We start from the raw sequence: 27,668 nt of genomic DNA, 5'->3' as shown, positions 1-27,668 counted from the left end.
AGAGCTTTGATGGAGTTCATAAAGTTTGCAGCAATATCATAATGCATTTATTTCAGTGAATGTTTTGATGCAGAACACAGAACAGTTCATTGGGCAGCGATGCTGAGGTGAGAGCACTACACTGTTACGAAGCGCCGTGCTTCCCTCCTGCATTGTCTCTCCCAGGCCCACCAGTTCTGCCGCCTTTTCTGCTTACGCTTCAAGCTCAGCGTGAGCTTTATTGTCCAAGTGTTTTGAAAGTCAGATGGATGATGAGAGCTGTGAAATTGGGCCAGATTTCCTCCTCCCAGTTTCCATGCTATTAATGTTTATTTTTAAAAAGAAGACAGTTCTGCCTCTTCCTTTGAAGCAGAGTTCATATATGTCTCAAAAAAAGAGGCGGTGTGGGTATTTTAGGATGTGGATCCCAAGTCAGATGGTGGCACCTGCCTGCCAGGAAGCCACGGTTAGCATTTCCAGCTAGCTCATGCTAGGCAGCTGTATGTGCTGACTGCTACTATGTCAGTTCTTCTGACGCTCTCTGAAATACCTCATTTCCCATCCACTGTACACCGAATTATAGTTCATAAGCAGGTACCTACTGTGTGGCTGTGGGTCCCCCTCAGTCCTGTGTTTGTCTTTTGGGTTCAGGCTTGCACTGGTAAATAGCATGTACTTGCAGCCAGCAGTAGAATTGTACATCGTTAATGTAGAATTCTACATTAGAAACATGTAGAAGTACATGCTTGAGTTCTGGCATTTCTCTAAATTAGGATTAAATACATTTGTCTCACTCTACAAATTTTATAGTTGTTATTTACTTACTGAAAGTTTATTGAGAGCTATTGTGACCTACAACACAATGGTACTGGTCTACTTCAGTATATTAAACTTGCCTTTCTCGGGAAAATGTTTCAATTCCCACAGTCCACAAACTTTATAAATGTAGTCCTCAAAAGTGTATTTTAAGGTGTGTGGCTTGCCAAAGGTTAATTGCTTATCCTGCTCGCTGAGGCTTACAGATTCTGTGTCTGGCTTGCTCTCTTGGGGGGGGGCACTGAGACCTGCACCGTTCTCCAGGGTCCGCAGTGAGTCGACAGAAGGTGGAAATAAGTTGGTTGCTGTCACTGTTGCTCTCCTGCTGGAGTCAAGCTGTATTTTTTTATATATTGTTGCTATACGCATACTTTACCAGCAGTATTTTTTAAGATTAGAGCCTCTGTAACAATGAATCTGAATACCACTTGCCAGCTTTGTCATTCTGCACATACATTCCACGTTTCTTTTATGTGCGGTAGTTTTGTGAACTAAGCATTGGCTATTTTGTTAAGGCACCACATCAGATTCGTAGAGCATCAAACTCGGTCCCATTCTTTTTTCTCAATAGGATCAGAACGATCTGTTACAGGAGAGCTGAATTAAAAAAATGTGCACACGCTTTAAAGATAACTGCCTACATCTTCTCAGTGTCAGAGCTTCAGGGCTGTTTTCTTGTTGCTAAAAACTACCAGAAGTTCTCTACAAACATGAAATCACAGCTGCGTGCAAAGGGGGAGTGCCTGTGAATGGGTCATTTCACATATCAGCAAAGGCTTCTGGCAGTAATTGCCGAATTCCAAGAGAATAGCTTAGTATTCTTTCCTGCTCAAGTATAAAACAGTCCCCCAATTGTTTTTCCTGCAGCGGTATTCACATAACCCATCCTTAGCTCAAGTTATGTTAGCAAGTCACTGTAATTGTGCCCCCACCCTTTACTTTCTCTTCCTCTCTTACCCCGTTGAAAAGTTCTAAGTAAGTGACGTTACGTAACGAAACTGGATCATTCTTTTTCTTCTGTCTCTTAATAATGCTCCTGTTCTGAATTCATACAGCGCTTTGCAACTGGCAGGCATTACGGACATTTATTGGTAAGATGCAGTTGCTCCCCACGTTTGTTATGTACTTTAATGAGCTGTGTAACAGTACATGCCTGAATTCTGAAGCTTCACTAAATTAAGATTAAATACGTTTGTCTCACCCAGCAAATTTCACAGAGGTAATTTATGAAGCTTATTGAAGGTTTAAAATTATTGGGGCTGTGAGTGAGCATATCACCCCCCTTTGGCATTCTGTTGTGCTTTTATGTACTCATTTGCTATATACGGCTGCTGTTTTGTTTGAATTATATAGTTCATTGGCTTATAACATATTTAATCAATTTGTATCTAGTTGTGCTGTCTTTTGTTTTAATTTAGAACTTGTTGCAGATGGAGCAACAGAACAAAATCGCCTCTTTCTCCCTCCTTCCTCATTCCCTTTACCGCAGCATCCAGTAGAAGCCTTTCTGAATGCTGGAGGGGATGATGATCTATGTTTTTTGGCCCGTTACCAAACACTTATAATTAATCTTTTACAAGCGTTACTCAGTGTTCATCTGTGACGGGTTTGTAGTGGGAAGATTCAGAGTTAATTGCTAGGCCAGTTAATTGACTTGTGAGTGTGAAATGCCAATATCTTATTGAATACTTATATCTGATTCAAGGAAAAAAGTGAACAACTCCTTGTTGCCATTAGCTGCCGAAGTGGGAAGAAGGTCAGATAATCCACTGTTGCTGCTTGGAACAGGGCTGTGACTGCGTGTAAGATCAAAGCAGCCGTGGCAAGGTTGGGTCGGGAGATGTAAGATCAAAGCAGCCGTGGCAAGGTTGGGTCGGGATACAGGGAGCCTTTGAAGGGAAGGGGAAAAAAGCAAGACCAGATTGCTGAAAACAAGGTGAGGGGAGCATCTTCAGAGAAGGGGTGGAAAACAGCTCGGTTTTCTGTAGAGAAAGCGTGTAGTTGAACCTGTAAGAGGTAGATTTGGCTCGTCTCTTGCACTGATTGAGAATACAAAGTGGTAAGGCTCGTGAGAAAATTTGGTGTTATTAAGCTGTGACTATAGTGAAAATGAGAAAACAGTATTGATTTTACTGTTATATCATATTTATAGGTTTTTTCTTCTCCAGGTTTTCTATATATTATAAAGCAGTTGATAAGCTGATGTTGCAGTACTGTAACTTTTGATACCTGTAATGCCAGATCTTTATTAGCTGAGTGAAATAATGGATGCATCCAGAAGTGAACCCTTCTCCTACTTTTTCTTCCAAGCAAACATTTCTCATCTAAATGAGTTAGCGCATCAGTGGGAGTTCTGTTTTCCCAGTTACTCATGTAATCCACCGTGTGAACTGATGTGTGGAAAGCACTGAAGTTAAAACAGGTCACCTAAAACAAGCGCTCTTCTCTTTTCTGCTCTCTAGTTACCAGCTAAGACAGGAGTTGTTTCAGCTTCTTAGTGCTAAGCGGCAGTGCAAGGAAGATGAAGACAAATGGAGACAAGAGACAGCTGCCTTCTTCATTCAGGTTGCTTGGAAGAAACAGCTGAACCATAGCCCTCTGAAATCAGTTCCTTCATGTAAAAATCTGAAATCTATAAACAAAACCAGCCCAGCCATAAAAACCAGCAAGCAGTCCATCCTTAAGCAGATATATGGTAATTTTGTCTTCACTATACTTTATTTTAAATAGCTATGCTTTTATTTTTATAACAGTGTTCTCTGTATTTTGGATTCTTCTGTACACTTCTTACCTAATTGTTAGGGATTTCAACTATTTATAAAAATTAGTCTGAATCTCAGGTGTTCTGCGTAATTGTATTTCTGTTTCAGGTTGAAACCAAAAATACCTCTGTGATTTAAAATGGCTGCTGCTAAAGCTGTTTGAATTGCCACGTAGCATTATTCCAGCAAGGGTCTTGAGCAACCAAGTAATTCTGTTGCCAGAGCTGCTCACATATATCAATGTGGAAAGAGAATAGAGCAGTTAAACTGGGGATAGCTGGCTGTATCGATGCACAGTGGCTATCTGGGTCATGGTTTAATTTTTTTAAGCTTGTTTTAAACTTTTTGGGTTTGTATTTGTTTTAAATATTTCCATTTGAAGAATGTGGTCTTGTTCCATGTTACTAACTTTCTTGTTTGAAGACAGCTGGTCTTTATTGGAAGAGTAAGATTATCTTGTATGATAACACTGCACTGCTTTGCACTACGCCTGAATGTGCGCGGTGCAAGGGAATGCATCTTGAAGAAAGGGTAGAGGAAAAGCATTGCTTTTAAACCTTGAGTTCCTTTACAGTGTGGATCACTGATGGAGTAAGGATGTGCTAACTGTATGTACTTTACCAGGTGGTAAGTCACTTCTATCATGGCTCTGTAGATAGCCAAAAAGGATAACATAAATAAATAAGTAAAAATAAATCAAGCTAATAATTTTATTTTCCTCCTTTTTTATAGGAACTGCAAGATGTATTTTAACTTTAGTTAAAGTTCAGTTGTCGTATGACAATTTTCTGTCATACAGAATGTCTCATGAGTTTCCTCATTGTAAATGAGAATAATTTTTAGGATAAAATAACGCTGTAGCCTAGTTAAATAGTTTATACGCATCTTTATATGAATAAACACAGAGCTGTTCATATTGTTTGTTAAAGGACGTTCTCAGGAAGGCAAAGTGTATCAGCCAACAAGACCTCCTTCTAAGCTGAAACTTTCTGATGTGCAGTTGGTCTCAGGTAGGACACGTACACGTTAAGAATACTTTAATGTTTATATATATATATATATGAGCTTGGTTTCATCTCAGAGAAGAAAAAAAATCTGCTCAAGAACTGGGAATCTCCTATCAAAAACACGTAACTACTACCAAACTGTTGCGATGGCACGCTCTTTCTTTCACTACTTTTGGACTTATTTGAGCACTCTACTTTTATCCCTATGTTGAATCGTTTATATGAAAACCTATTTTCATTGGGCTGTTACTAGGAAAGACCTCAATATAATGGACTGGTACAGTGGTAAGCCAGGTAACATTCACCTGGGGTTAAAATTGCTTACCGATGCTCATACTTTGGTTCAGCAGCACAAGTATTTCCTAGTCCTACAGAAGTAAAGAGAGCAGATTTCTACCTGTGCCAAGAACTTACACACCTGTTTGTTAGGAATACATGGTTTGGTGCATAGACAAAAACTTGAAAATGCAGTTACCCATCTGATCTCTGCCCTTTCTTCTAAAATGGCACAATGGGGTTCCTGCACTGTGCACAGACCCTCAATTATTTCACAGAGTTTTACTCGCAGTAAGTTTTAAATCTCTAATGAAATCATGCATTTATTTGCTGCTTAACTCAAAAGCCATGTAGTCATTACCAGGTTTTCCTTGGGAAAGCCTTAGTTCCGTTTGTAACTGAAATTTCATGTACAGAACTGGTATCGGGGCAGTAGGGTTGGCACGAGCAGGACTGTCAAGCCGTGCAGGCAGACAGATGGGGCTACGCCGCGTAATACGGAACAGGATCGAAGAACACAGATTGTAAAAGTATTACCAAAGTCATTAAAGGCTGGAATTTTTATGCATGTGGCATTATTTGACAGATAGCTTAAAAATGAAGTTGGAGTACGTGATCCTCTCTCCTACTACCTCTTTACTAAACATCATTTTTAAGACCTTTTTCAGGTGTGTTATGCACTTACTCGGGGATGGGAGCTATGGCAACGTTAGCCCTTCACCACGTGAAGATGTAGATTTTGGTCATTTGGTCTTTGTGGTTGTATCACGTGTAGTTCAGAGGCAGGCCACAGCTAGATAGCAACAAAGCAAATGCTTCAAGGAGACAGCAGTTCAGCTAATTTGCAAAGGGAAGCAAAATACATTTTCCAACTAGTTTACAAAACTATTAGCTCAAAAGGAAATCTGACAGTAGGGCCTATCCTTGAGTTTATTAGAATTGTGAGTGTCTGCCTCGCTGAGAGACAGAGGCTTTTTTTTCTTCCACCGTTTGAAAACTGTTTTAATTAAGAGGCATGACCAGACAGGTTTGATTGCCACCTCTTCATGCAGACACGAATCTAAATTTTAAAAGAGTTTTAGCAAATAATGCTTCTTTTCGTTTAACTTTTCAGGACAACGTATCTCCCTGTCTTCTGAAAGAAAAAGGCTTTCTTTTGAGGTTTGAGCGTCCTTTGCTTTCATAACTTGGTGATGAATAGGATAGCGATAGGAACTCTGCCCAGTTCCTTTAGAACACTACCTACTTTTATTCACCTAATAGGAGCTCAGAGAACTTCAGCCCTTACTTAAAGACAATAACATGTTTTTCATCTGACTGCCTTTGTGCATGACAACATTACGTTTGTTGGAAAAGTTCAGAGCTGTCAGTGGCTAATGCCAGATACTCTTTATTTCTGACGTAGGTGCCTGGAGTGGGTCAGAATGGACTGTTCAGTTTGATTCTTCTCTTGCAGAAGGTACATCTGGGAAGGTGAAGACTGACTGTCAGCCCTAGTTTTAATGTTCACAGAGCTAGTGGGAAAAGCATGCAGTGACAAATCTGTAACAGGAGACTGACACCAAACTCAGTTAACTTACTGGCATAAGCAGACCAAAGACTTTGGAGTGGGCACACGCAGAAGGTATTGAAAGGAAATGTACAAATAAGGAAGGGGGGCAGAGGGTGACAGGTAGAAGAGGAGTATGCGATGGGACATACAGATATGGGGTAGGTGCTTCAAAATATACTGGCAAGTAGGGCCTTTATGATTGTTATAATTAAAACATTTTGGAACCTGAAAGTTGTTCCTTTTTTAATATTTTTTTTTTATTAAATAGAAGCCTTTTGTCAATTCAGTAAATGGCATTTAAAGAGGCTCTCTGCAGCAGGCCAGACAGACGAGCCCGTTCTTTTGTTTCACTGTGAACATTAAAGTGTATAAACAGAGCTGTAAAGGAGGAGGTTTTGCAATTCTTGGCATTAGAAAGACGTCCTTAAGATGTGCTGGATTCACCCCCTCACTGCAATGTTCGGATCTGCACTTGGGATGACCCTGGCTAGAATGGGATAAAGCACTGAAATGTTTGCACCCAATCTCTACAAAACTGGGCAAGGAAAACACACATATTATTTGTAGCACATTACAGTAAATAAAAACATTGAACAAGTCCAGACACTCAGACAGACTCACAACTGAAGAGAATGGTCAGCTGACACTCATTTTTGCTTTCCAGTAATTCAGAGAGTACTCGCTTTAGCCTTGGACTAGTTTCCCCTACCTTCTAGCAATGACCCAGTACCTAAGGTTGCTAAATGTTGCTCAACAAAGTCTCTTGCTGGTCTTCAGCAAACTCGGCCAAAAGCATTGTGTTAGTGACTGAACCGTCAGCCTGGAAACCTTCATCCGTTTGTGAGGGTAAATCTCCAGTTAAGCTCCATTATTATAGGCTGCGTTAAGCATACGCAGTAGCATTCCATGTAAGCTGTACCGGCTGCCACAGAAACCAAACTCTATTTACAGATAATCAACACTGAGATGTCAGGAAAAAGGCACGTTCTTTTCCTGGTAGATTCATTGTTTATGAAATCTAGAACGCAGTGTAGATTAAACTTCTTTTTATCCCCTAGAGTTACTCATCAAAACCATTTTGTTCTTTTACAGTAAACAACCTACAGTGTGTTAATTTGCTGGAGAACATGGGAAAATCAAAGCAATTTTCATACAACATGAGACCAGCCGCTGCTGCAAAACCGAAAAATACAAGACTCAAGCACTAAGCAAAACTGAATGTTTGGAATTTAAAAAGCACATTGCAGTACAACTGTTATCTTTCATAATGTACAAGTCATCTACAACATACTGAACACATTTTCAATTTTGTATTATCTCAGCATTACATGCCAAGCAGACTTCTAAGGCCTTGGACTCATTTTATTTTGTGTACAAATGAGTTTTTAAATGCAACTGTTAATTTACTTACTGACAGGATGAAATCTGAATTGCATTTGGAAACAGAAAACGAAGCACTAAGCCCAGCATTACAATAGAGTTGCAGGGGCTCCCAAAGTCTTCCCTTGTCAAAAGTAGGAATGTTGAATGCGTTCATCAAACGCCGTTTCAAAGGAGAGGGACACTGTACTAAGATGTAACAGTTCTAAAAGACTGCTGTTCGATTTCACCTCAAATTTATTAAACGTATTTCAAAATCTGAACAGGAGCAGAACAGCCTTCATGCTCCACTTCTGTGCTAAAGAAACAATTGTTTCTTAGCTAGCTATGGATTTAAAGGAAAAGTAGAGACATTGACAAAAAAACACTCAGTAAATAAATCGCTTTCCACAGCCCATGGAAATTGTTAGGGATGTGTTTTCTACCCTTTTAAGATTATCACCAATTTTTTCCATATTAATAACTATTTTTATACATGCATAAAAAGAGTTTCTACAGAAAGCAAGAAGAGATGGGACCTCTTCTAGAAGAAAACTTGTTCTTATAATAGCTTTGGAGCTGCCAGCATACAGTATTTACCTTGCACAGAGTATTTAAAAATATGAACTCGGCAAAAATAAAAATGTTACTCTACTTTCAAAGTATATTGTTTTCTATTTTTTCTTCTAGTTGGTATTACAGAATTCTGATTTTTTTAATCAATACGATGCTTCAAAATAATAGATGATTGGAGTCAATGTAAGTCTGTTTCTCTGCAAGCACTTCAGCTTCAAGGAGACTGGATTTTCTTTAACACCCCTCACTGCGGTCACCACATCCACTAAACCAACTCCCAGTAATGTCTACTTGCTTGAGAAGAAAGGCAACAGAGGTATGCAGTTCTTTGTAAAATTTTTATTCTGTTTCACTTACAAAAAAATGGACAAGCTTTGTTCCAACATCTTCCATTCAAAACTAAATAGAAGTAAATGCTTTACAATAAATGCAGTTCGACCTCTTTAATATACCGCGTTTATAGGGCCAGGTCCCTGGGGATGAGAGGCAAGGTAGATGTTGAAACAGTAATGGAGGTCTGTTAGCCACTGCTCTTGAACTTCACCACTCTTCAGTGTCTAGAAAGAAGGGGAAGAAAGGTAAAACTCAATTTCACCAACAGCACTTGCAAAGCTTCGCTTTGTTTCTACAGTTAATCAGGTGCGCTGTTAAAGGTACAACATGGCCTTGTTCACCTGCACACAGTGACATGATTCTTCTCATTTATACTTTTCAACCTGGTATGTCTGTTTAAGCCAAAACAATAAAGTGCTACTACTTGGTACACTAAGTTGGTGTTACATTATGAAGTGTGTGAATTACCCCAGATGCGATTTCCTTACTCATAATTACTTGCTTGCTTACTTGCCAATTCTGCAATTTATAGTCAATTAAAATGCAAATGAGCGTGGTTCTACTGAAGCAGGAGAGCTCAATACCCCAGTCTACAGGAGAACTGCTACCAACAGACCAACACAGCCCACAGTCCGTAATTCACTCTCCTTAGCATTCACAAGCAGTTAAAAAAACCCAACAACAACAACACAGTCCCGTAATTCACTCTCCTTAGCATTCACAAGCGGTTAAAAAAACCCAACAACAACAAACACAACCCACCCGCAGGGGAACATCACAAAAACCGGCTGAGGCATTTTCACCACCAAAGGAAACCAACCACCTCATTCTCTGTTAGAGAACTTGCGCGATACTCTCTTACATCTGCTTTTGCCACCACTGAGGTTATGTTTCTGGTAACAGGCCTTTTAAAAGCTACTGATGGATACGTGTGGCTTGCTTATTCAAACCTGCGGGACGTACAAACTCTCTGCACTCCAAACTAGTAAGAGCTTTGTGCGAAGGCAGTTTCAGATTTTTTTTCTGAAGAGAGAAGCAGCTGTAATAGTCTCAAAACCACTGGAACGTAGACGCGTGAATAGAAGCGCTGGGTTTTGCAATATTTGAAAGAGAATATATTTTGCACCGTACATATTTAAGAGTTTGTCTGATTTAATAACATCTTCGCACACCTATATAGCCCTGCTCCAATAAACAGACAAGACTAGTTTCTTATTTTGGGACAGCTCTCCCTCAGACAGGCTGTGTAGGTAATCCGCTTCCAGGGCATTTTGTTAGGAAGCCAACTGTTGTCCAGGGCCGCTGGATTGGGTGCGAGCTAAACTTCAAAACTGTCTCATCTGTGCAGTGACCACAGGAGCTCGGACAAGCAGCAGCCCTCTGCACAGCCTGGACTTCCAAGACAAATAAAAGACAATCATAACTTGTGTTTTGCTAAACATCTGGTCTTCGGGGTTTGCAACAATTTTTAAACATAAACGTGAAGCGCATATCCTTGTAGTCTCTGGGAAACAACAAGAAGTTTCATACCATGATGTCCTTGATAATCTGTTGCACCAGAAATTCATTTGTGATCATATGGCTCCTGAGCTGACCATGTTGCATTAGTAAGCGAAGCAACTGAGCAACAACGGGCAGTTCTTCCCGACAGATCCTGCTCACTTGCAGACTTTGCAGCATCAGTCTCAGTAATCGCGGCAGGAGTGCTAATGCAGAAATACACGATCCCCACAGCATATCCCTGAGAGGAAAAAGAGAACAAAAATTGAAATGATCGAGGACACGTATTTCAAGTATGCTGCTGTGAACTAGCCTCATAGCTGTATACGGAAACGTGCCTCTGAATTCAATCGTGCCAACTGCCTTCACCGTAATTAGTGGCAAAGCAGAAAATTTGTACCAGAAAACGCTAAACTTGTTCTAAGATTATGTACCGCACTGGAAAAAATTTAAGGTCCTGCCCTGGAGCTACGAATGTTGCTGAAGCTCTTACACAGTGTAATTTCTGCTTGATGCAGCTGGGAAGAGGTTTTTGTTTCAGTCATTGTTCAGGTCCACCTGAATCTTTATTTTAAAGACTCGTAAGACATCAAACAATGGAATCAGCTTGTTGTGATATGCAAGTCATTAAATACAGTAAGTGGAGGACGACTCCGGCTTTAAAAACACGTCTTAGATTTTAAGCAAGCTTTGAACACCTTTCCTGTGTATGGAACAGTTCGAGGAAAAATCTGAAGTTTAAACTGTTTAAAGACATTTCTGTTATACAGGTAAATAAGCTTATTTAAATCTGGTATCTGTAGCTTTTGGTTTTTTAAATGAAATGGATTTTCAGTCTATAAAATGATGCCTGAGAAGTTTTGTTAAAGCTGAAATATCAAGTCAGTTAAGAGTACAAGCTCATAAAGCCAAATCCTTTGCATGTTGCTTTTCAATGTATCTAATGAAACTAAAGGCTAAAGCTAAAGATTAAGGTATAAATATCCACCTTTCTAAAATCAGGATGGGTCTGACATCTAACTAGAACAATTTGAGATGAAACCACCTTCAGTTACCGTTAAATAATTCCAGCTAACTTTGCAGCTGTTTTTCTTAAATCCAAGTACTGTTTTGAAGTAAGCAAAAGACAGACAGCAAAATAAATTGGGGGGTATCCTTTCATTTTACATCTCTAAATACTCGTGGGTATAAAGGCAGAGACAATTAACATGGTAAGAAAAGCAGCATTACCTTTTCTGTACATGTTCTGCATCCTCTTTGTCTAAAGTTAGCAGAAAGTACAGAAGACTGTAACAACAAGAGGCTAAGAACTTGTTCAAGTTTTCACTTAGGATGCAAGCTTGATCCAAGAGCTTATTTATGGCACATAGAACAGATCCAGCTGTGCTATCGGGTATTACAACCAATCCGACCTGTATTAAAACAAAAAACCCCAAGTTCATCACTTCATACACAAGGTTTTTTGCTGGTATACCAGCGTGTCTAGAGCGGAATGAATCTCTTCCGTATCATGACATATATTATTTTGTTTCTGTTCAAGTTCTACACACTACTGCATCTTTTTCAAATCCCTGTTTTCCTAAGAAATTGCCACCCGTACCGGTGGCAAGGTTAAACCGGCATCTCCATTCCATCCCCTCTAAATAAACACTCATCTCAAACGTATTTAAAAAAAACCCACTGCTCTGAGCCTTGCTCTGAAAGATGGTACAGGCACAAACAGAATCTTTTGGACAGAACAGGTCTTTCCTTTTAAGCATGTATCATGGGACAGAGCGGCCCTTCCATGTCCTGAAACGGCAGTGAGCAGTCACTGAGGTAGAAGGAAGCTCGGATTTACTCTCCAGAAGGAAAAGCTTCTACTGGATCATCATCAGGGTGAGTCTCCTTAGAAATCCGACAGGCTCGCCAGGAATGAGAGCGTTATGAGCCGAGTCAAATTAAAGCTAATGAAACATACGGTGGGCCCACAGCTGGGGTGGTGATACTTTTCTGTTGTTAAAATGAGAACATCATCTTGAGTAAGGATTTTATAGGCATAGTAAATAATTTAGAAAAAAATTCTTTTTGGGTAGAGGCAGTGAATTAAAACACAGTTTAAATTTTGAAGTGCTACTGAGTAGCTATCCTAGATTTTTGTCCTGTAAAGCCATAAAAAAAAAATCATGCATTGCTAATGTGGCACCATTTATCTTAAAAAACTAATTTAAGGAGTTTCAGAGTAGCCTAATTTGCTCACCTGCAAGTACATTGTTTTAAGCTGACAGAGTCAATTGGTTCACTTAACAAGGTCAGCTGTTTCTTTTAGAAATGTTTAGAAAAAGATCAATAAAGTACAAGCTACAGAAATGTGGAATGTATTTCATTGGTATGATTACTCATGAGAGGTAAAAGATAAAGAACAATGACGGGTTCAAACTTCTAAATAAGACACTAGGTGTATTTCAAGGCCACGAGCGCAGATCACTGTCCCAAGCTGACCCTGCACCAGCCAGTTGCACGGGTAGGAGAAGGACGGTGTTCCTGCGTGACAAGATGAACTGCAACTGTCACCGACACCCTGCTGAATACTACAGGACATTGAGGCACTAAATAATAAAAACTAGTGATGATGGAACAGGTTGCCCAGAGAAGTGGATGCCCTCTCCCTGGAAGTGTTCAAGGCCAGGTTGGATGAGGCTTTGAGCAACCTGATCTAGTGGAAGGTGTCCCTGCCCACGGCAGGGGGGTTGGACTAGATGACCTTTAGAGGTCCCTTCCAACCCAAACCATTCTATGATTCTATGTTCCTGACCAACCACAGATAGGAAATAACGATAATGAGCTAGGCAGGTGTCTGCATACAAAGAAGCATCCTGAAGATCAAATTAGCCAACGCTGCTGATGAAACGTGCCAGTCAGCCAGTCTGGAAGACGATGTGAACACAGACATCTCAATTTATACAGATCTAGTAGATGAGACTGTTCAAATAAGTTCCCATATAGGATGCTGCCTACACGGTGCCCTTCTTCCCTGTTCGGTATCATTGTCCAGTTAGAGATCTTGGGCAACGGTCTAATCAACTATAAAAATCCACGTAACTGTTTGCTCTCAAAGAGACAATATAGTAGAACACATAAGCTGATTTAAAGTTGTGATTTAAGTCGAACACCTACCCCCAAAAATCCAGACTACAGTTATAGGTAAGCCACTCCCTATGGAAGCTTTGGTCTAGTAATTTTTTGGTAGGCCTCCATACAGGGAACTGCGGATACTTGTTAGATCGCAGAACCGTCTCGAGAGGAGGACAGACAGGTCCTCCCTCTCGGCAGGCAGCATCACAGGTAACTGCAAATTCTGTCCCTTACAATTCTGTTACCCAGCTCTGGCTTTGCCATCCCCAGCTCAGGGAGCGTTCAGGATTAGAAGGAGAAGACAGACTGTAAAACTCATCTAGAGCTGCTCATCGCTCCTTTGAAAAGCAAAGCAAACCAAAACAAGAAACCTTTCATTTACGGCTGTCCTGGCTTGAAAACAAGCTGAACTAGTCACAAATCAGAGCAAAAAAAAATCCATGTAAGTTTGGATACCAACAGTTATTAGATTTTTTTTTTTTTGAAACGCCACTTTGTTGAAAATTTTTGCAAATGTTGAAATTACAGATGAAATATATGGAGTAAGTGGATTTGAGGGTTAATGAGACCATTACAAAATTTGTCACAAGGAAGCTAACATAGCAGACAAAATGGTACTTACCAGATATTTACAGATGCCGGTCTGGAGAATGTCAAAACACTGACTTTGTGAAGGTATAGTGGACAAGCTGTGACAGATCATCTGTTTAAATAAAACAAAGTTATATTTGAGTACTCTAATGCAACCAGCAACCATTCACTGTGTAGCCATACTTTGTTGACAGACCTAAATACGAAGTACCTACAGGGACACATAGCAGCTTTGTCTCAAAAGTATTGATTCTTTACAGTGTGTAAGAGTAACACTGTCGACAAATTGTTCAGTGTTTAAAGAGATGACGGCCTATACCATTAGGTTTTTTGGTAGTGGCTTTCTTCATTTTACCTACATGATAGAAGTAGAAGGCCAAAAATATTCTATCCAGCTACAGCGCCACACCAAGCCTCCACGTGCCTTTCCTCAGAGCTGAAGAATTTCAGAAAACAACTTTCCAAATAACTTTAATCAAGCATGAAACAGAAGAATCGCAATCAAACAGGACAGAAAAATGATATAACAAAAGAAGAAAGTAGCAGAGATCCATTTCCAACTTATTTTCCTCTACACCACCAAAAACATCATGTTCAAAGATGATACGAAATGTAATACTACAAAGGAAAATCTTGCTTTATGAACAGCCAAACACTTTCTGGTGCTTATATAATCAGGCACTAGCAAACTGTATTAGCTGCCCAGAGGCATGACAGAAAGAGGTTTAAAAAAAAACACAAACCAGTGAACTGAAGACTCAGATCTTCAGTTTTTAGTAAAAAACATGTAAGTGAGACTGGCCAGGTTGGGGAGGGGGGGAAGAAGAAAAAAAAAGTTGACCAAGACCCCATGAAATGTTATATGGCTCCCAGATAGGATAAAGAAACCAGAGCTCTAGTAGGTCTGCTAGTAAACTGTACCGCAATCCTCGGCAGATAGCTTTCTCTGTTCCTCTTTTCCTTCCTGACTATTCCAGTAATTTGCAAACTAGTCAGAAAGCTTGGATGACCTCCCTCTGTTTACATTCGTTGCTTATCCCACCAGTATCAACTGAAGCCTCCAGAAAGCAACACGTGCAGCCTAAGTGTGTTATTAGACCATTAGCAGTCATGACGTCCTGCTACGGACAAGGAAGACTGAAGAACCCATACATGAGGAATGAAATCTTCTGTTTGTGCTTAAGGGAATCAGAAAGAGAACAGCAAGATCAGGCTTTTGAGGGAGGGAAGAATTTAAGTCCCCGAGTTTTACAAATATCTCGACTAAGCAAAAAGTCATTCCTCTAAGATACCTTGCTGACTGAAGAAACAGCTAAAGAAAACTTTCACAGAATGATCTGACTTGAGGGATTAAGTTCTGTGATAGTGTCCTGGTTTTGAGACTTAAGTTGAATCAGGGCAGGTCGAGACACCTAAACAAGAGATAACGACAAAATAGAAAACATCACCCATGTTGTGTCAAAAATAATAGCCCACAACATTTCCAGCTGAAGAGAGGCCCCAAGGAAAGGAAAGGTTAGGAAAAGAACCGTTAGCTCAACGTCCTGTGGCATGAAAACTCAATCCCAAGTAACGTGGATGCCAGTGGTGGTTTAATCAGAAATGGCCAAAGCAGTATCGTTTGTGGTGATACAAAAGTGTGCTCAGCTTTTTTCACAATTACATGCCACCCATGCTTTTAGCCCTGCTTAAGCTGGCCAAATTCAGGAGATCCTTAACACATCTGCTTGACAGAACATAATACTGTCAGGACATTGCTCATGTTAATCAGTGTTACAGCTGTAATTGTGCAAGTATTTTGGTTGACTAGTAGGACTACTTAAAAGACAGTTTTATAGATGCTCTTGCACTGAATAGTTGATATTTTTGATACATTTATTTAATAATGAAGTAACATTATTAAAATGGTGTACTCCATCCTAGATATGGTAGTGCTTCTGTACACTGCAATTTGAAAGTGACAAAATATGAAGTACTCTGGAATATTCCCAAGAAACGCACTCAAAACATTTGCGTATTAGCAGCGTCAAGGAATAAAGTCAAGCTGAGACAGAGGTTACTACGGGGGATTGTCATGTCAAGGACAAACTCTGAAGCCCATCTGACCTAGTATTTTAATGAGTAACACTTACAGAAAAGGTAAAGCTACATTGACAAAATCTGTCGGCTGACAGCTCAAAGTTGAAAAACACTGCCACGACAGGAGGACTGGACTAACCTATAGAAAAGATCACATGGGTTTGACGAGCAACAGATACAGAAAAAATTCAGTGAAACAAAAGTGGCGGGTCATGCGCTTGAAGACCAATGAAAACTTCTGCATGCAGCTAGGAGTTTTAACAGTTGGAAATGAGGAGAAAATTCTGTGTGTAACGACTGACCACAAGGTGCTTGTGATACAGCCATGAAACGGGCAAATGTCACTTTAGGATAGAAAAACAAAGATAATCACAATAGAAGCGATCAGACAGAGTACTGATCGTCTGTTCAACACTACTCCGTAAGACCCTACTTAGACTATTTCTGACATACTGTGCAAAATAGGAGTCGCTCATTTTCAAGAAAGGTAAATTCAAACTGAACGGGCCTAGAAAAATTGCACAAATAGAGATCCCATCTCACAGGTGTCAACAGAAAGAACTTAACCTGCCTAGGCTGGCAAAACTATGCCCGAGAAGGGGTATTATGGTCACTTACACCTACAGCAGAGGTGAAAACCACTGCAGGAAAACAAAAACAACCAAACAGCAACAAAAAATAACGATGATCATAGCTGGCTGGGAACGCAGATGAGATGGACATGAGGAAGGATGATTATGAAAGGGGAAATGCAGGAGACATTTGTTGCTCATAAGACAGAGCTCAGGAAGTTTACAAATGGGGTATGCCATACGCTTGTGAGCACATGACACTAGACACAGTAAGCTAGGGAGATCCCTTCTAATTCAATACATACCCACGTGAGGTCAACAAATTGAAGACCTTGAAGGCAAATCCACCAGGCCCACCCAGCAAGCTAAGGTTTCATTATTAATAAAACCATTATTAATATTTCACCCTTAGGACTACATCCCTAGAACAGGCCTACCAGTCCACTGAGGTTCTCCCCGAGATGGCAAGTTGCTGGAGCATTTCATAACAGGTACGATTCACCGACATTTGGGCATCATACCACTGAAGAGCGGCATACTCGCTTAGAAGGGTGGTGGTAAAGTGCATTGGCAAGTTCGTTTTTCAACCTTTTAGATCCTTCTGACCCTCAAAATAGCACCACCATTCCCTACATCCAGTTCTATTTTTCTACGATTAAGTGGGAGTGGCAATCCTTTTCAATTCCATAAATTAAATCCTGCTTGAAATGGCTTTCATAAATGCCTGTTATAAAAAGTGAAACTGAAACGTTATTAGACATGGAAATGAAAAGCAAAGCAAACTTAATTATCACATGAAAATTAGTATTTTTCCTGACAATTTATTTTCCTTAGGCAAGGGTTTGCATGATGTTTAATTTCCATAATAAAATGTCACAGCTGATTCATTATTTTACATTTGATTAGCATTTATCACATTTTTGGTGCATTCATAGATTGGTTTTGGACTAAAGCCAGAGTGGTTTTGTTTCAGAGTATTACTGAAGTGAATGGACAGAGAACGAGCATTTCTGACCGTACAGGGGTTTTATACCTTTTTGAGACAAGTATTTTGTAACAGGTTTGCTTTAGGTTTAGAGGTTTGGGGTTTTTTGGGCTTTTTCTTTTTAATTTTGTTTGAATATCCACTTGAGTAAATCAAGCCAAAGAAAAGCATTCTCTGAAATACGGGGATTAACTGTTAGCATTATGCAGCAAATACTACAGGCTTCATAATCCATTGGCAGCTTTTCAAACCAAACCTTATTGATCAGACAAGCCCAACTACCCGTCATACTAATGAGCCCCACGACTACAACAGCAGGTTCCCTGCTAGTGCTTCAGGAAATCGTTACCACGCAGGCCTCCTTGCCTGCCATACTGAAGACATACTGCAGCAGTAGCCAGCTAAAATGGAGGCGGGGGGGGGGAAAGGCTGGGAAGGCAGCCCAGGAGCACTCCCTGGGCTTTCTGGAGATCCTGCCTCCATGGAGTATTTTACTCTAGTCTTCAACTGGATGAGTTAAAAGCATTTTTGCTGCTGACAGCCAACCTGACTGACTCTTAATCCAATCTGAAAGAGGCTTTTCATAGCTCGGATGTACAATCAGAGGAATCCATCAGTTTAATATTGCTTATCTCTAAGATGCTCTCCACTCCAAAAGGCAGAGTTGGGAGGAACGGAGGAAGCCCAGTCTCAATCTGAGCCCTCGTGGCAACAGGAACACGCACAAATGATGAACTGAGAGAAATGTTTTGTTCATTTAACAATTTAACTGTTCCCACTCCCTAAATCACTCAATGCCTCCCATAACGTGATAGATTCCTGACTCAAAAAGCCTCAAGGGAAATATTTCATCAGGAACTCTCCAGGGGAAATCTGCATATAATTTCAAGCTTAATCATGCTGCGAAGTACTCTCTTTTTCAAAGAAAAATACTTGCCTTCCTCTGAAGACATGCACAAGCGTGAGCACAGAGAGGAACCAAGCAAGCAGAAAAAATAATGGATCAAGTATTTTAGCGAGCCACTGTGTAGAGTCAGACCAAAGACAGTTCAGACCCCAAGAGAAGTGATTTTATTAAAAAGAAAGTTGGCACACACCAGACACTACATCCTAATGTGAACTTTAAAATATATTTTTCAATTCACTTCGACATCCACCTCAAACATGGGTTAACTAAAATGTAACAGGCTGTTCTGCAGTCAATTCCCAAGCCCTTGTGAAATGACTGTTTCGAGCGGGACTCTATCCAGTATAACATGTTACTGCAGAGCGTAGAAAACGAGAAGTTTTCAGGTGATGGGGCAGGCAATGAAGCTTGTCGTCTGAAGCTTGGCCAGCTTCCCCCGAAGCACCCTAGCTTATCAGGCAGTGTACTCCCTTGACAGGTGCTGCTTCTCTTTCTGAAATAAATTGATTTGACAGGGCAATATTAACAGTGCCCTGAGTTGTTGAGAAAGCTGCGTACAACAGGAGATCTTTGTTCATCTGCCTTGGCTAAGCTCACAGGGGCGGATGTGAAAGGTATTCCTGATTCAGTGACTCCAGAAAAAAAAAAAACCGAAACAAAAAAAGCAACACCACAAAACCCCCACACAATCACAATAAAACAAAACAAAACCTAGGTTAAAAAAAGAAAAAGCCAAAAAGAAGGAACGGAGTCTGCAGGAGACCAATACATTAGGTGGGCAACAGGGGGGAAAAAAAAAACCAACCACTATGGGGCTAATTTTACATACAGGATAGCAGAACAGGAAGGCAGAAACTTGTTTAAGAATTACAAATGCTTAAGAACATGTATTGTGTCCCACATCTTGATAATGTATTTCCAAAGACTTAGGATTATGAGATGCAGTTAATTGCTGGATCGGAAACAGAGTAACTACAGCATACAAACTTACCGGGCATCTGTTGAAATGTAGCGATTGCCTATATGCAGATTCCTAGGCTGCGCATGCAGTCTGATGCTAAACCTATATTAAAAGTCGACTAAACCAAGCAAAGTTATCTTTATTTGCCACTGGACACAAACACCTGGGTGGCAATTGCCACTGCTCACCTACTGAGCAACAATTTGATCACATGTTTAAATCTGGGTACCAGAAAGATACGGTGCCAGGAGGCAGAGAACTATGGGCTAGAGACAATCCTGCTGTCTCACTAAGTGACAGGCACTTCTGAAAATACTATTCTTTTGTGAGCAAACCAAGGTTTTATGCTCAACAGCTAATGTGCTATCCAGGGGGAGATGGAGCCGTACCTGAAAAACAGCACAGGTCTGGTTCTCTTCTCAGAGCCACCTTACTAACAAAATTCAAAGAAAGGACACGGTGAAATAGCTTTGCTACCCAAGGACCTTTTGTTTCGTCCTCTTGCAACCATAGTAAGCCCTTCTTTCACAGCTCTGCAGCTTCCCCACAGCTATAAGATGTCACCACGGCCGATTCCTCCTCCTCATGGATGCCTCCATCAGACCACGTGCAGGACGGTCAAAGGAACATCCGATGTACAAGTCTCCAAATTCACCTGCCTGCCCCCTCACCAAACAAAAGGACTTGAAAACACAGAAAACCATACACTTCAGAAACTAGCTCTTGTCCCACAAAGCCTGTCTTTTTAAGCAAATTTAGTTCAGGTATCACAAACCAGGATGTGAACTTACAGCATAATGCACAGTAACTGTGGAGATGTTAATTCATGCTAGTTACATGCAGTAATGTGTGAGCTCCCAGCTATAAAATGTCACAAGACACACTGGAAGTGTAAGATGCAGGCACAACGGAGCACCTGCCTGAAGACCAAGTTAGGTTTTCTGGGGGTTTGTGTTTTGGTGTTTGGGTTTTCATTGGGTTTTTTTGATTGTTGAGGTTTTTTGGGTTTGTTTTGGGTTTTTTTTTTTTTTTATGTTTTATATCTTAAGAAAGTTATGGAGGAGACCTTTGAAAAAGAGCTTTAGTCATTTTAGGAGGCATTACATTTATTTATATAATTTCTCTTTTGTTTCTTTGGAATTTGCATTACTTTTCAAGAAAAAAACATTATTTTCATTTCTAAACATTAAACTTGGACACAATGTAGTTTTACAAAACACTAATGGGCTTATACAGAATTTTTTTATCATCCTTAAAGAGGGTAAAAATTATAGCATATTTCTAGTTCAGATGGGATACTATTTACCCTCAGCTGCTTTTTTCCCCAATGTACCTCTAATCTGGAAATCTGAATAAAGACCACAAGTTGAAATCTTACAGGAACTTCAACTCAAAACTCTTCTTTTTAAAAATTTAGTGTTTTTTTGAAGTATTAATCTCTGCTTAAAGTTAAGCTTCAGCACTGCAACACCACCATTTACTTCAAGACAAACATCCTTGCAGGATTTTTAATTTACATGCATTGACTTGCTATCTTTAATGACTTGTCGTAATTTTCCATAGCATATCAGTGCAGATACAGCATTCCCAACTCTGTTTCACTTACAAGGCTTCTCTGTTTTTGACACACATTAGTATATTACATTATATGCGTCCCAAGGTTCTTGAATTCAAGACTGCTTTTAAAAGCAGCTGACCTTCCCTAGTCTTTGCTCTTGAACATTTTAAACATTGAGTATTTTATTTCTTCAAGGCAGTTATATACTCAGTATAACTAGAATCTCAACTTCGAGCAGAACTTTCAAATTATCGTTTGCTTTCCCCCTCCAAAATGTTCCAGTGTCACGAACATCAAATATTACAACAACAGAAATTATCATGTATACACTGTTACCTTGTTAAACTCTTCATTCCTGTTGGCGCTATTTCATTTGATACTAGCAGAGCAATTCAATTACAGGAGAGTGAACAATATTACCGACAAACACTATAGGCACAGTTAAAATGAACAAAGACTGAAGCCTCTTCCCTAAGGCTGCAACCATTTATTCTGGAGCCCCATTTATTTCAGCTACAGAGGTATGATTTTAAATAATTGGCTTCAATAAGGCAGAAGTCATTTTAAGTAGAAGTTGCTCCAGAAAAGGCTTCCACATTCAACATATCTTTTAGACAAAATGTGAAGATTAACCTTTACAGCTACGCAAAACGGCATTTAAAGGGACGCTTTTCTTAAGCATTGCTCCTTCAGTGAAAATCACCATTACCTAAAAGTTTCCACAAAAAAAATAACATGGCTTCAGACTTCCACTGTACCAATTACCACTCTCTAGACAAAAAAAGCTCCAAGCAGTATCCATCTCAAAACAGTTTTTGTTATAAACCACTTAAAAGCATTAACCCCTATCAGAAGTGCGTTTGTTTGGCCTTTTCACCAATTACGGTTAGACAGATACTACTAACTGCACTGGTTATATTATAACACACTCCAAAAGTCCAAACTGCCATTTGAAAAAGCCTCAAGTTATTCTTTTCCTATACACAACTTGCTCTTTCTCCAGAAGCACCTCTTTTCTCCTTCCGCACCTCTGGTATGTATATGTTATACTTTAAATTCCCTCTTACGGTTCAATACCATTAGAAATACATACCACTCACTGCACAGTACAGCTTGCTAGTGACAGAAAGCTGGGACTGCCTCCCTCTGGATTTGAAAACAAAGTCGAGCAGCAAGCAATAAAGCCAACAAGCTGTGGCCTCCTACAGATTCACGCCTGGGACCCTTCATCCCTTCCCCTTCTGCTTCCTCAGCACCGTAACCCCAGCTGCTCCTGCCTCACAACCCCTGATACCCCTGCGGGCCAAGTGACAGCACCTGCTGAGCCTGGTCCAGAGTGATGCACGTGCAGGCTGGCCAGCTGGCTGCGGCCAAGCAGGATGCAGAAAACGAGTTACAAACTGCCTTGTGCTAATCTAGAGTTTTTTCTCTTCCACCTGCTCATTTTCATAAAATTTATGGGCAACTAGTATTTGCAACTTTATTCTTTTAGCAGAGAACCAAAAACTAGCCAGTGTTTTAGACAAAACTAGTGGTGGAAGAGAAGAAAGAGGAAGATGGATGGACTAATAATAATAATCTGATCACTAGTCTCATTTATTCATAGGAAACCAGGCTGTCAAATCATAATTCCATCAGTTCCTTATTTATTTTCATCCACAATAAAGTATTCTTCCATTATGAGGAAAACCCGAATTACAACTACACAATGAGAACTCTTTTAAATGACCAATTCTCAACGTAAAGTAGAGGCCTGAATACTGCCTGCTCTGCAGCCAACAGAGGGCTGTCCTCACTTACAGGTATTTTAAATTACTACAAATATTTTGCTTAAAATTACAGCATCACCATGAACTTCCTTGTCCAGCAAGGGAAAGCATGAAAGATTCAGCATTCAGAAGCTGTGCCGCTCTACTCAGTTCCGCTAAAAGCATTTTATTATTTCTGTAGCACTTCTTTATTTAAATAAAATAGTTTACTGTCGCAGCTAAAAATATTTTGATTCCGAAATTGTGTCATACCTTGAACTATGTCCACTTGGAAGAAAGCGGTCTCCAAACCTATCTCCCTCAAACTCAGTGCACACAGAGCTACCGTATCATGCTGTCTTTCAAGACATCCTAGAAAAGCCTCATGATTTGCTGGCAGTTTTCTTCTCCCCAGAGGATGCAGCTCTGGGTTTGGGGGGTTTCTGTTGCTGTTTGGTTTATTTTCTTTTGAGAGTAGCTTGTTCAATAGCCGGTGAAAACTACTTGCTCTACAAAAAGTATTCCTGTGCAACTTTTGGCAAATGTTGAACTGAAAGATTTTTCTCAAGCTAGGATTTTTTTTTTTTTTACACTTTTCTTTAAAATGGTCCAGCCTCCAAATCCCAAAGTTTTTATGGACTACAGTCCCCAGAATGTTTTCTTTACAAACTGAACATGAAATAGAATATGGGTCAACATTATTTGAGGTTGGAGAATGGTGCTCCACAAGGAAAAGAGAAACCCCCTAAAACTTAATGAACACAGCACTGTATTAGATATTTAAACAGTCATCTAAAAGCCTAAACATCTGATTTTTTTTTTTAAGTGGACATCCACTGCTCTCCCCTCACCCACCAACCTAGTCACCTTGTTGCAGAAAGCCAACAGGTTGGTTGAGCACAATTTGCACTTCATAAATCCTTGTTGACTCTTCCTGATCACATCCTAGGTGCATCCGATATAACGCAGTTTACTAGAAACTTCCTCTCCACAATCACGAACATAGCTTATGAGGAAAAGCCTCCAATCTCCTTCTCAAGTTCAGAGTTGTAAGCAGCAGTCCAGAACTCCTTGATTAACAGTCTACAAAATGAGGTCGGTCTAGAAAAATCTCATCGCTCTTCACGCACAGATTTTTGATGCGTGGGATTTTTGTTCCCATTCTCTCTTTCATAACTTAATCACCAGAAAAGACTTCAGGCTGACACATAACTGCAGAAGTAGCGCAATGCTCCACAGGATGTCCAAATCCTCTTTCATTACTAACCAAGGGTATCCAGCTCTGTGCTTAACGACTGCCATCCACTTCTGAGAACCTGAGAGAGCACCTTGTATCTTTCCCAAGAAAAGGTACTTAACAAAAGCAAGTCTCAAGTTTCTGAAAAGTAATGACTCTCCTTGATGGCACCAAAACACTGAAAAGATTGTGGCAGGAGGAGAAGTAAATCAAACTTGCAACCAGGAACCAAAGGCACAAACAAGATACCTACAATCAAACTACTTCACCTTTCCCAAGTGAAAATATTCCTATTGTGTGGTTTCTCAACCAGCTTTGATAGATTTGTGGAAGAGAAGCAAAAAGAGGAAAGAAAGAGGACGTGAGGGGTGGCATTTTCAGAAGCAGGTAAAGTATATATAAATCCTTCAGATGTATGCGATTATGCTAACTCTTTGAGAAACACTTGCAAGTAATCTCTCCGGTGCATTCACAGAGGAACAATCCTGTGTTCTGCACAGGACAGGGACAGAAAACATTCTAGTCTTTCAATACTGAAGAAATGTGTTTTGGTGAGAAAACACATCATTACCGCCCAGAAGAGACAAAGTGAAACAACTTAGGAAAAAAGTTTAGCTGCTCCACAGGTCGACTGACTGAAGGCAGGACATCTAAAGATGTGTGTCAGTCATGGTACCAAATAACAACTTTGCTTAAAATACTATTCAATACGTAATAGCCCACATGCAATATGCGCCTTGGACTATCATTAGTTTCAGTAGATTATCACTTAAACTTTATGATTTGGAAGAGAAAAATCTACTATACTGCTTTCTTGAACCACAAAGATAGCCATGAAAACCCAGAATAAATCACATAACTACAAACTTCTGTTACACTCTTCTTTCTGTATTTATGACAGGATTTCATAAATACTGTCGAATTGGCATGTCATTAAAACATGATTTCACACCTTAAAGTGGTTTATGGTGGGCTAAGCAACAAAAAGAGTTGACCCAGAATGAAGACTAATGTGCACCTGTTCTGAATAAAATCGGGTGGCTCAGATCCCTTTAGAACCAGCAATCACATTAAGCTTTCAGTTCTTACGAGCAGGAACTGAATTCAGAGTGAAGTTTCTAATCCCAGTAAATTTTGATTAAATAAGCATCAGAAGTTATTCTAAATAACCACCAATGCCAACTTAATTTTACTTCCAAGTTCAAATCTCATTTAATGCAAGTGCTTTTTAATTAACAGTGGAATTTACTCTCCAAGAAAACTCTTCATAATTATTATTTTTTACAATTAATTTATTTTTGAAAGCCAAAAATGTATCGCTGGTCTTAATCTTATTAGCGTTTAAGAATTTTCCACCAAAGCTTCTACCCATTTTTTCCATGAGTATTGTTTTGCATACTACGTGTCTGAACATTCACCTTTTAAAGCAGCTTCCTTCAAAATATTATCTGATGGCTACAGAAAAACATTGGCTGTTCGACAGCTATTATATTTTTCATCCTTTTTTCAACTCAACTCACAACAAGATTTAGGCATCTGCGGAAAAGGGACAGAGAGCACTCGGAGTTTGTATGCTGTCATTTAGAATTAGTGTTGATGTATTACCTCTGTCACAGCCCAGTGGTGTAAAAACTGGTCCAGATCAGTTAGGTAAAGACGGACAGGTGAAAGCTGTGTCTGGCTAATGTGTGGCTTTCCTCTAATGCCCTGGAGACTAGTCAACTCCTCTCTTGAAAACCCTAGAGAAAAAGAAGCAGTACAACAGCATCACGAAACAAGCCAAGCACTGTTCTACTTCAACAGCATCACTGACAAAAACTGTCTTTTAAATTATGTCTGCATAACATTTTTTTGTTAAAAGCTCTTGCTTGGTATTTTAAATTACATATATCAAAATACAAATTCTGACTTCTGAAAGAAAACAAAAATATTTGAAAAGTCAATGGCATACCCATTTAAACTATAATGTGGTATAAAAACTGTAAGAGGCCCACATTATGCTGCTATTTTCAACGTATGTATCTTTACAAAATGAAAAAAAACGGGTATAATACAAGACAGTTCACTACGTGTTCACAAGAACTCAGTAACCTTCTAACGTAACGTCAGGGTTGAAAAAAAAAAACTCAAATCATTTGGCTAATTATTTCTAGCCAAGTATTAGATGTTTTAGTAAAACAAGACTACTGCTCAAAAATCAGATCAAGAGAAAAAAAAAGTGTCTCAGAAAAAAAGTAACAAGTTTAGAATTACTTTCAGGAAGTACTTACTACACCATTTATTCTAAATTAAATCCAGCAACTGACTATCAAAACAAATTTCATTTTGTTAGTTCTGAATTATGACATTCACGTGGATTACCTATAAGGGTTGAAAACAAGAAGCTGAAATAGTCCACATCATTCACTGAATTATCCTGCACTTGGCACTTCCAGCCTGCAAAGGACGATCTACACAAAACCAATAGCAGAGAGTTTATTAAAAACCATATAATTAAGAATGTACAACCTACCTGCAAAATACAATCAATTAGCATGACTAAATTGTTAATTTTAGCATTCCTGTTTCTAACTGCTGCTGTTAAGAGTAGCATTTTAAACAGCTTCAAAACCAGAACTTGCTCTTTTCAAGACAAGCAATATTGAACTTTGTACCCCTACATAGGCTTAGGTTAAGTCGATTAAATTACTGAGATAGCAACTTTTCATAAATACCGGTATAATCTTTAATATAGTGATGACAGCCAACACACAGTAAATTAAATTAGTTTTATTTCCCTTATTTAGTAAAAGTCACTATGTTACAAAGTTGGGCTGTATTTTTCATTATATCCACCAGTTTTGATACAGCTTTTTACATTAACAATAGATCCCATTTAAAAGCAGTTTCAGCATCTATTTTAAGCTATTGAACACAGAACTAAATTAAAAACTTGCTTTGAGATTTAGAACATATAAAGGAGCAATATGCAAAGACGGGAGCAAACCCGTTATCAAAGCTGCCCGACACTTCCCTTTTTAGGGACAATCTGTAAAAGCGTGCGCCAGCCTACTTTTGTTTCTCAAATTAGAAGCCGTACGTGCTTGTGGAAACTCGGAGCAAACTGAGACACCACTGATCACCTAGCAGTAGCATCTTGCCCGTGTATCGGTGCAGAACCAAGAGAAAGCCAGGAGCTGGGAACAAGTACATCTCACACATGCTTTCTTCAAAAGGCTGCAGCTCAGACCTACATCACATTACGCAAAACGCATGTTATTCAAATTTACTTGTATGCTGCTCTTGGCACTTGCGCTGCGGACTATGGATCTTTGCTGTAAGAGATTACTGCTTTCTGCTCTTACAATCTTGCAAAATTTCAGAGCTTCTGAATGCAATTTTCCAAGCCAACTATCTGCCTCGGATCACTTTTTTCCTAATTTCTCTTCTCTAACAGCCAAAATGACTTAGCTCATGGGTAACAAAATTCTGGAAAGCTTGTTTTTCAGAAATTTTTTACAGCTCCATGTTTTGGGATCAAAAATACCAAATTTGGAATAACTGTGTCAGGCGTGTACATTTTGCCGCCCCATGAAAATCCATCCACAACATTTCAGCATCCACTAAAATGACAGCTAGAATATGCATGTGTCTGGAGCAACTCAGAAAGAAAAAAAGAAAGGAATTTCAGAATTTCTTTAAAGAAAAAAATTGATTTCATCATCAGACTACCATGTAGGATAATTAGGGGGGGCCCGGGGGAGAAAATCACAGCTA

The 27,668-nt window shown here is 39.6% G+C and overlaps 2 protein-coding genes across 2 annotated transcripts in view; one reads left to right on the top strand and one right to left on the bottom strand.

Moving 5' to 3' along the window:
* The window catches only part of INVS (inversin), a 99,897-nt gene extending 91,495 nt beyond the window's left edge, over nucleotides 1-8,402 (top strand). Inside the window, 4 exon segments of the mRNA XM_019471368.1 lie at nucleotides 3,258-3,490; nucleotides 4,487-4,567; nucleotides 6,246-6,299; nucleotides 7,485-8,402. Coding sequence (XP_019326913.1) covers nucleotides 3,258-3,490; nucleotides 4,487-4,567; nucleotides 6,246-6,299; nucleotides 7,485-7,600 — 484 coding nt within the window. The 3' untranslated portion in view covers nucleotides 7,601-8,402.
* A 244-nt stretch (nucleotides 8,403-8,646) lies between these two features.
* TEX10 (testis expressed 10) overlaps nucleotides 8,647-27,668 on the bottom strand; it is a 58,583-nt gene continuing 39,561 nt past the window's right edge. The window contains exons 9-14 of the mRNA XM_009276654.1: nucleotides 26,274-26,362; nucleotides 25,518-25,651; nucleotides 13,897-13,977; nucleotides 11,391-11,572; nucleotides 10,191-10,401; nucleotides 8,647-8,884 (exon numbers count right to left, since the gene is read on the bottom strand). Coding sequence (XP_009274929.1) covers nucleotides 8,771-8,884; nucleotides 10,191-10,401; nucleotides 11,391-11,572; nucleotides 13,897-13,977; nucleotides 25,518-25,651; nucleotides 26,274-26,362 — 811 coding nt within the window. The 3' untranslated portion in view covers nucleotides 8,647-8,770. The remainder of the gene's footprint in view (nucleotides 8,885-10,190; nucleotides 10,402-11,390; nucleotides 11,573-13,896; nucleotides 13,978-25,517; nucleotides 25,652-26,273; nucleotides 26,363-27,668) is intronic.

This window comes from Aptenodytes forsteri, unplaced genomic scaffold (assembly GCF_000699145.1).
Source record: "Aptenodytes forsteri isolate BGI_AS27 unplaced genomic scaffold, ASM69914v1 Scaffold97, whole genome shotgun sequence".
Lineage (NCBI taxonomy): Eukaryota > Metazoa > Chordata > Aves > Sphenisciformes > Spheniscidae > Aptenodytes > Aptenodytes forsteri.
Note: the sequence above shows the minus strand (reverse complement) of the source record. Positions and strands in the feature narration are given on the sequence as shown.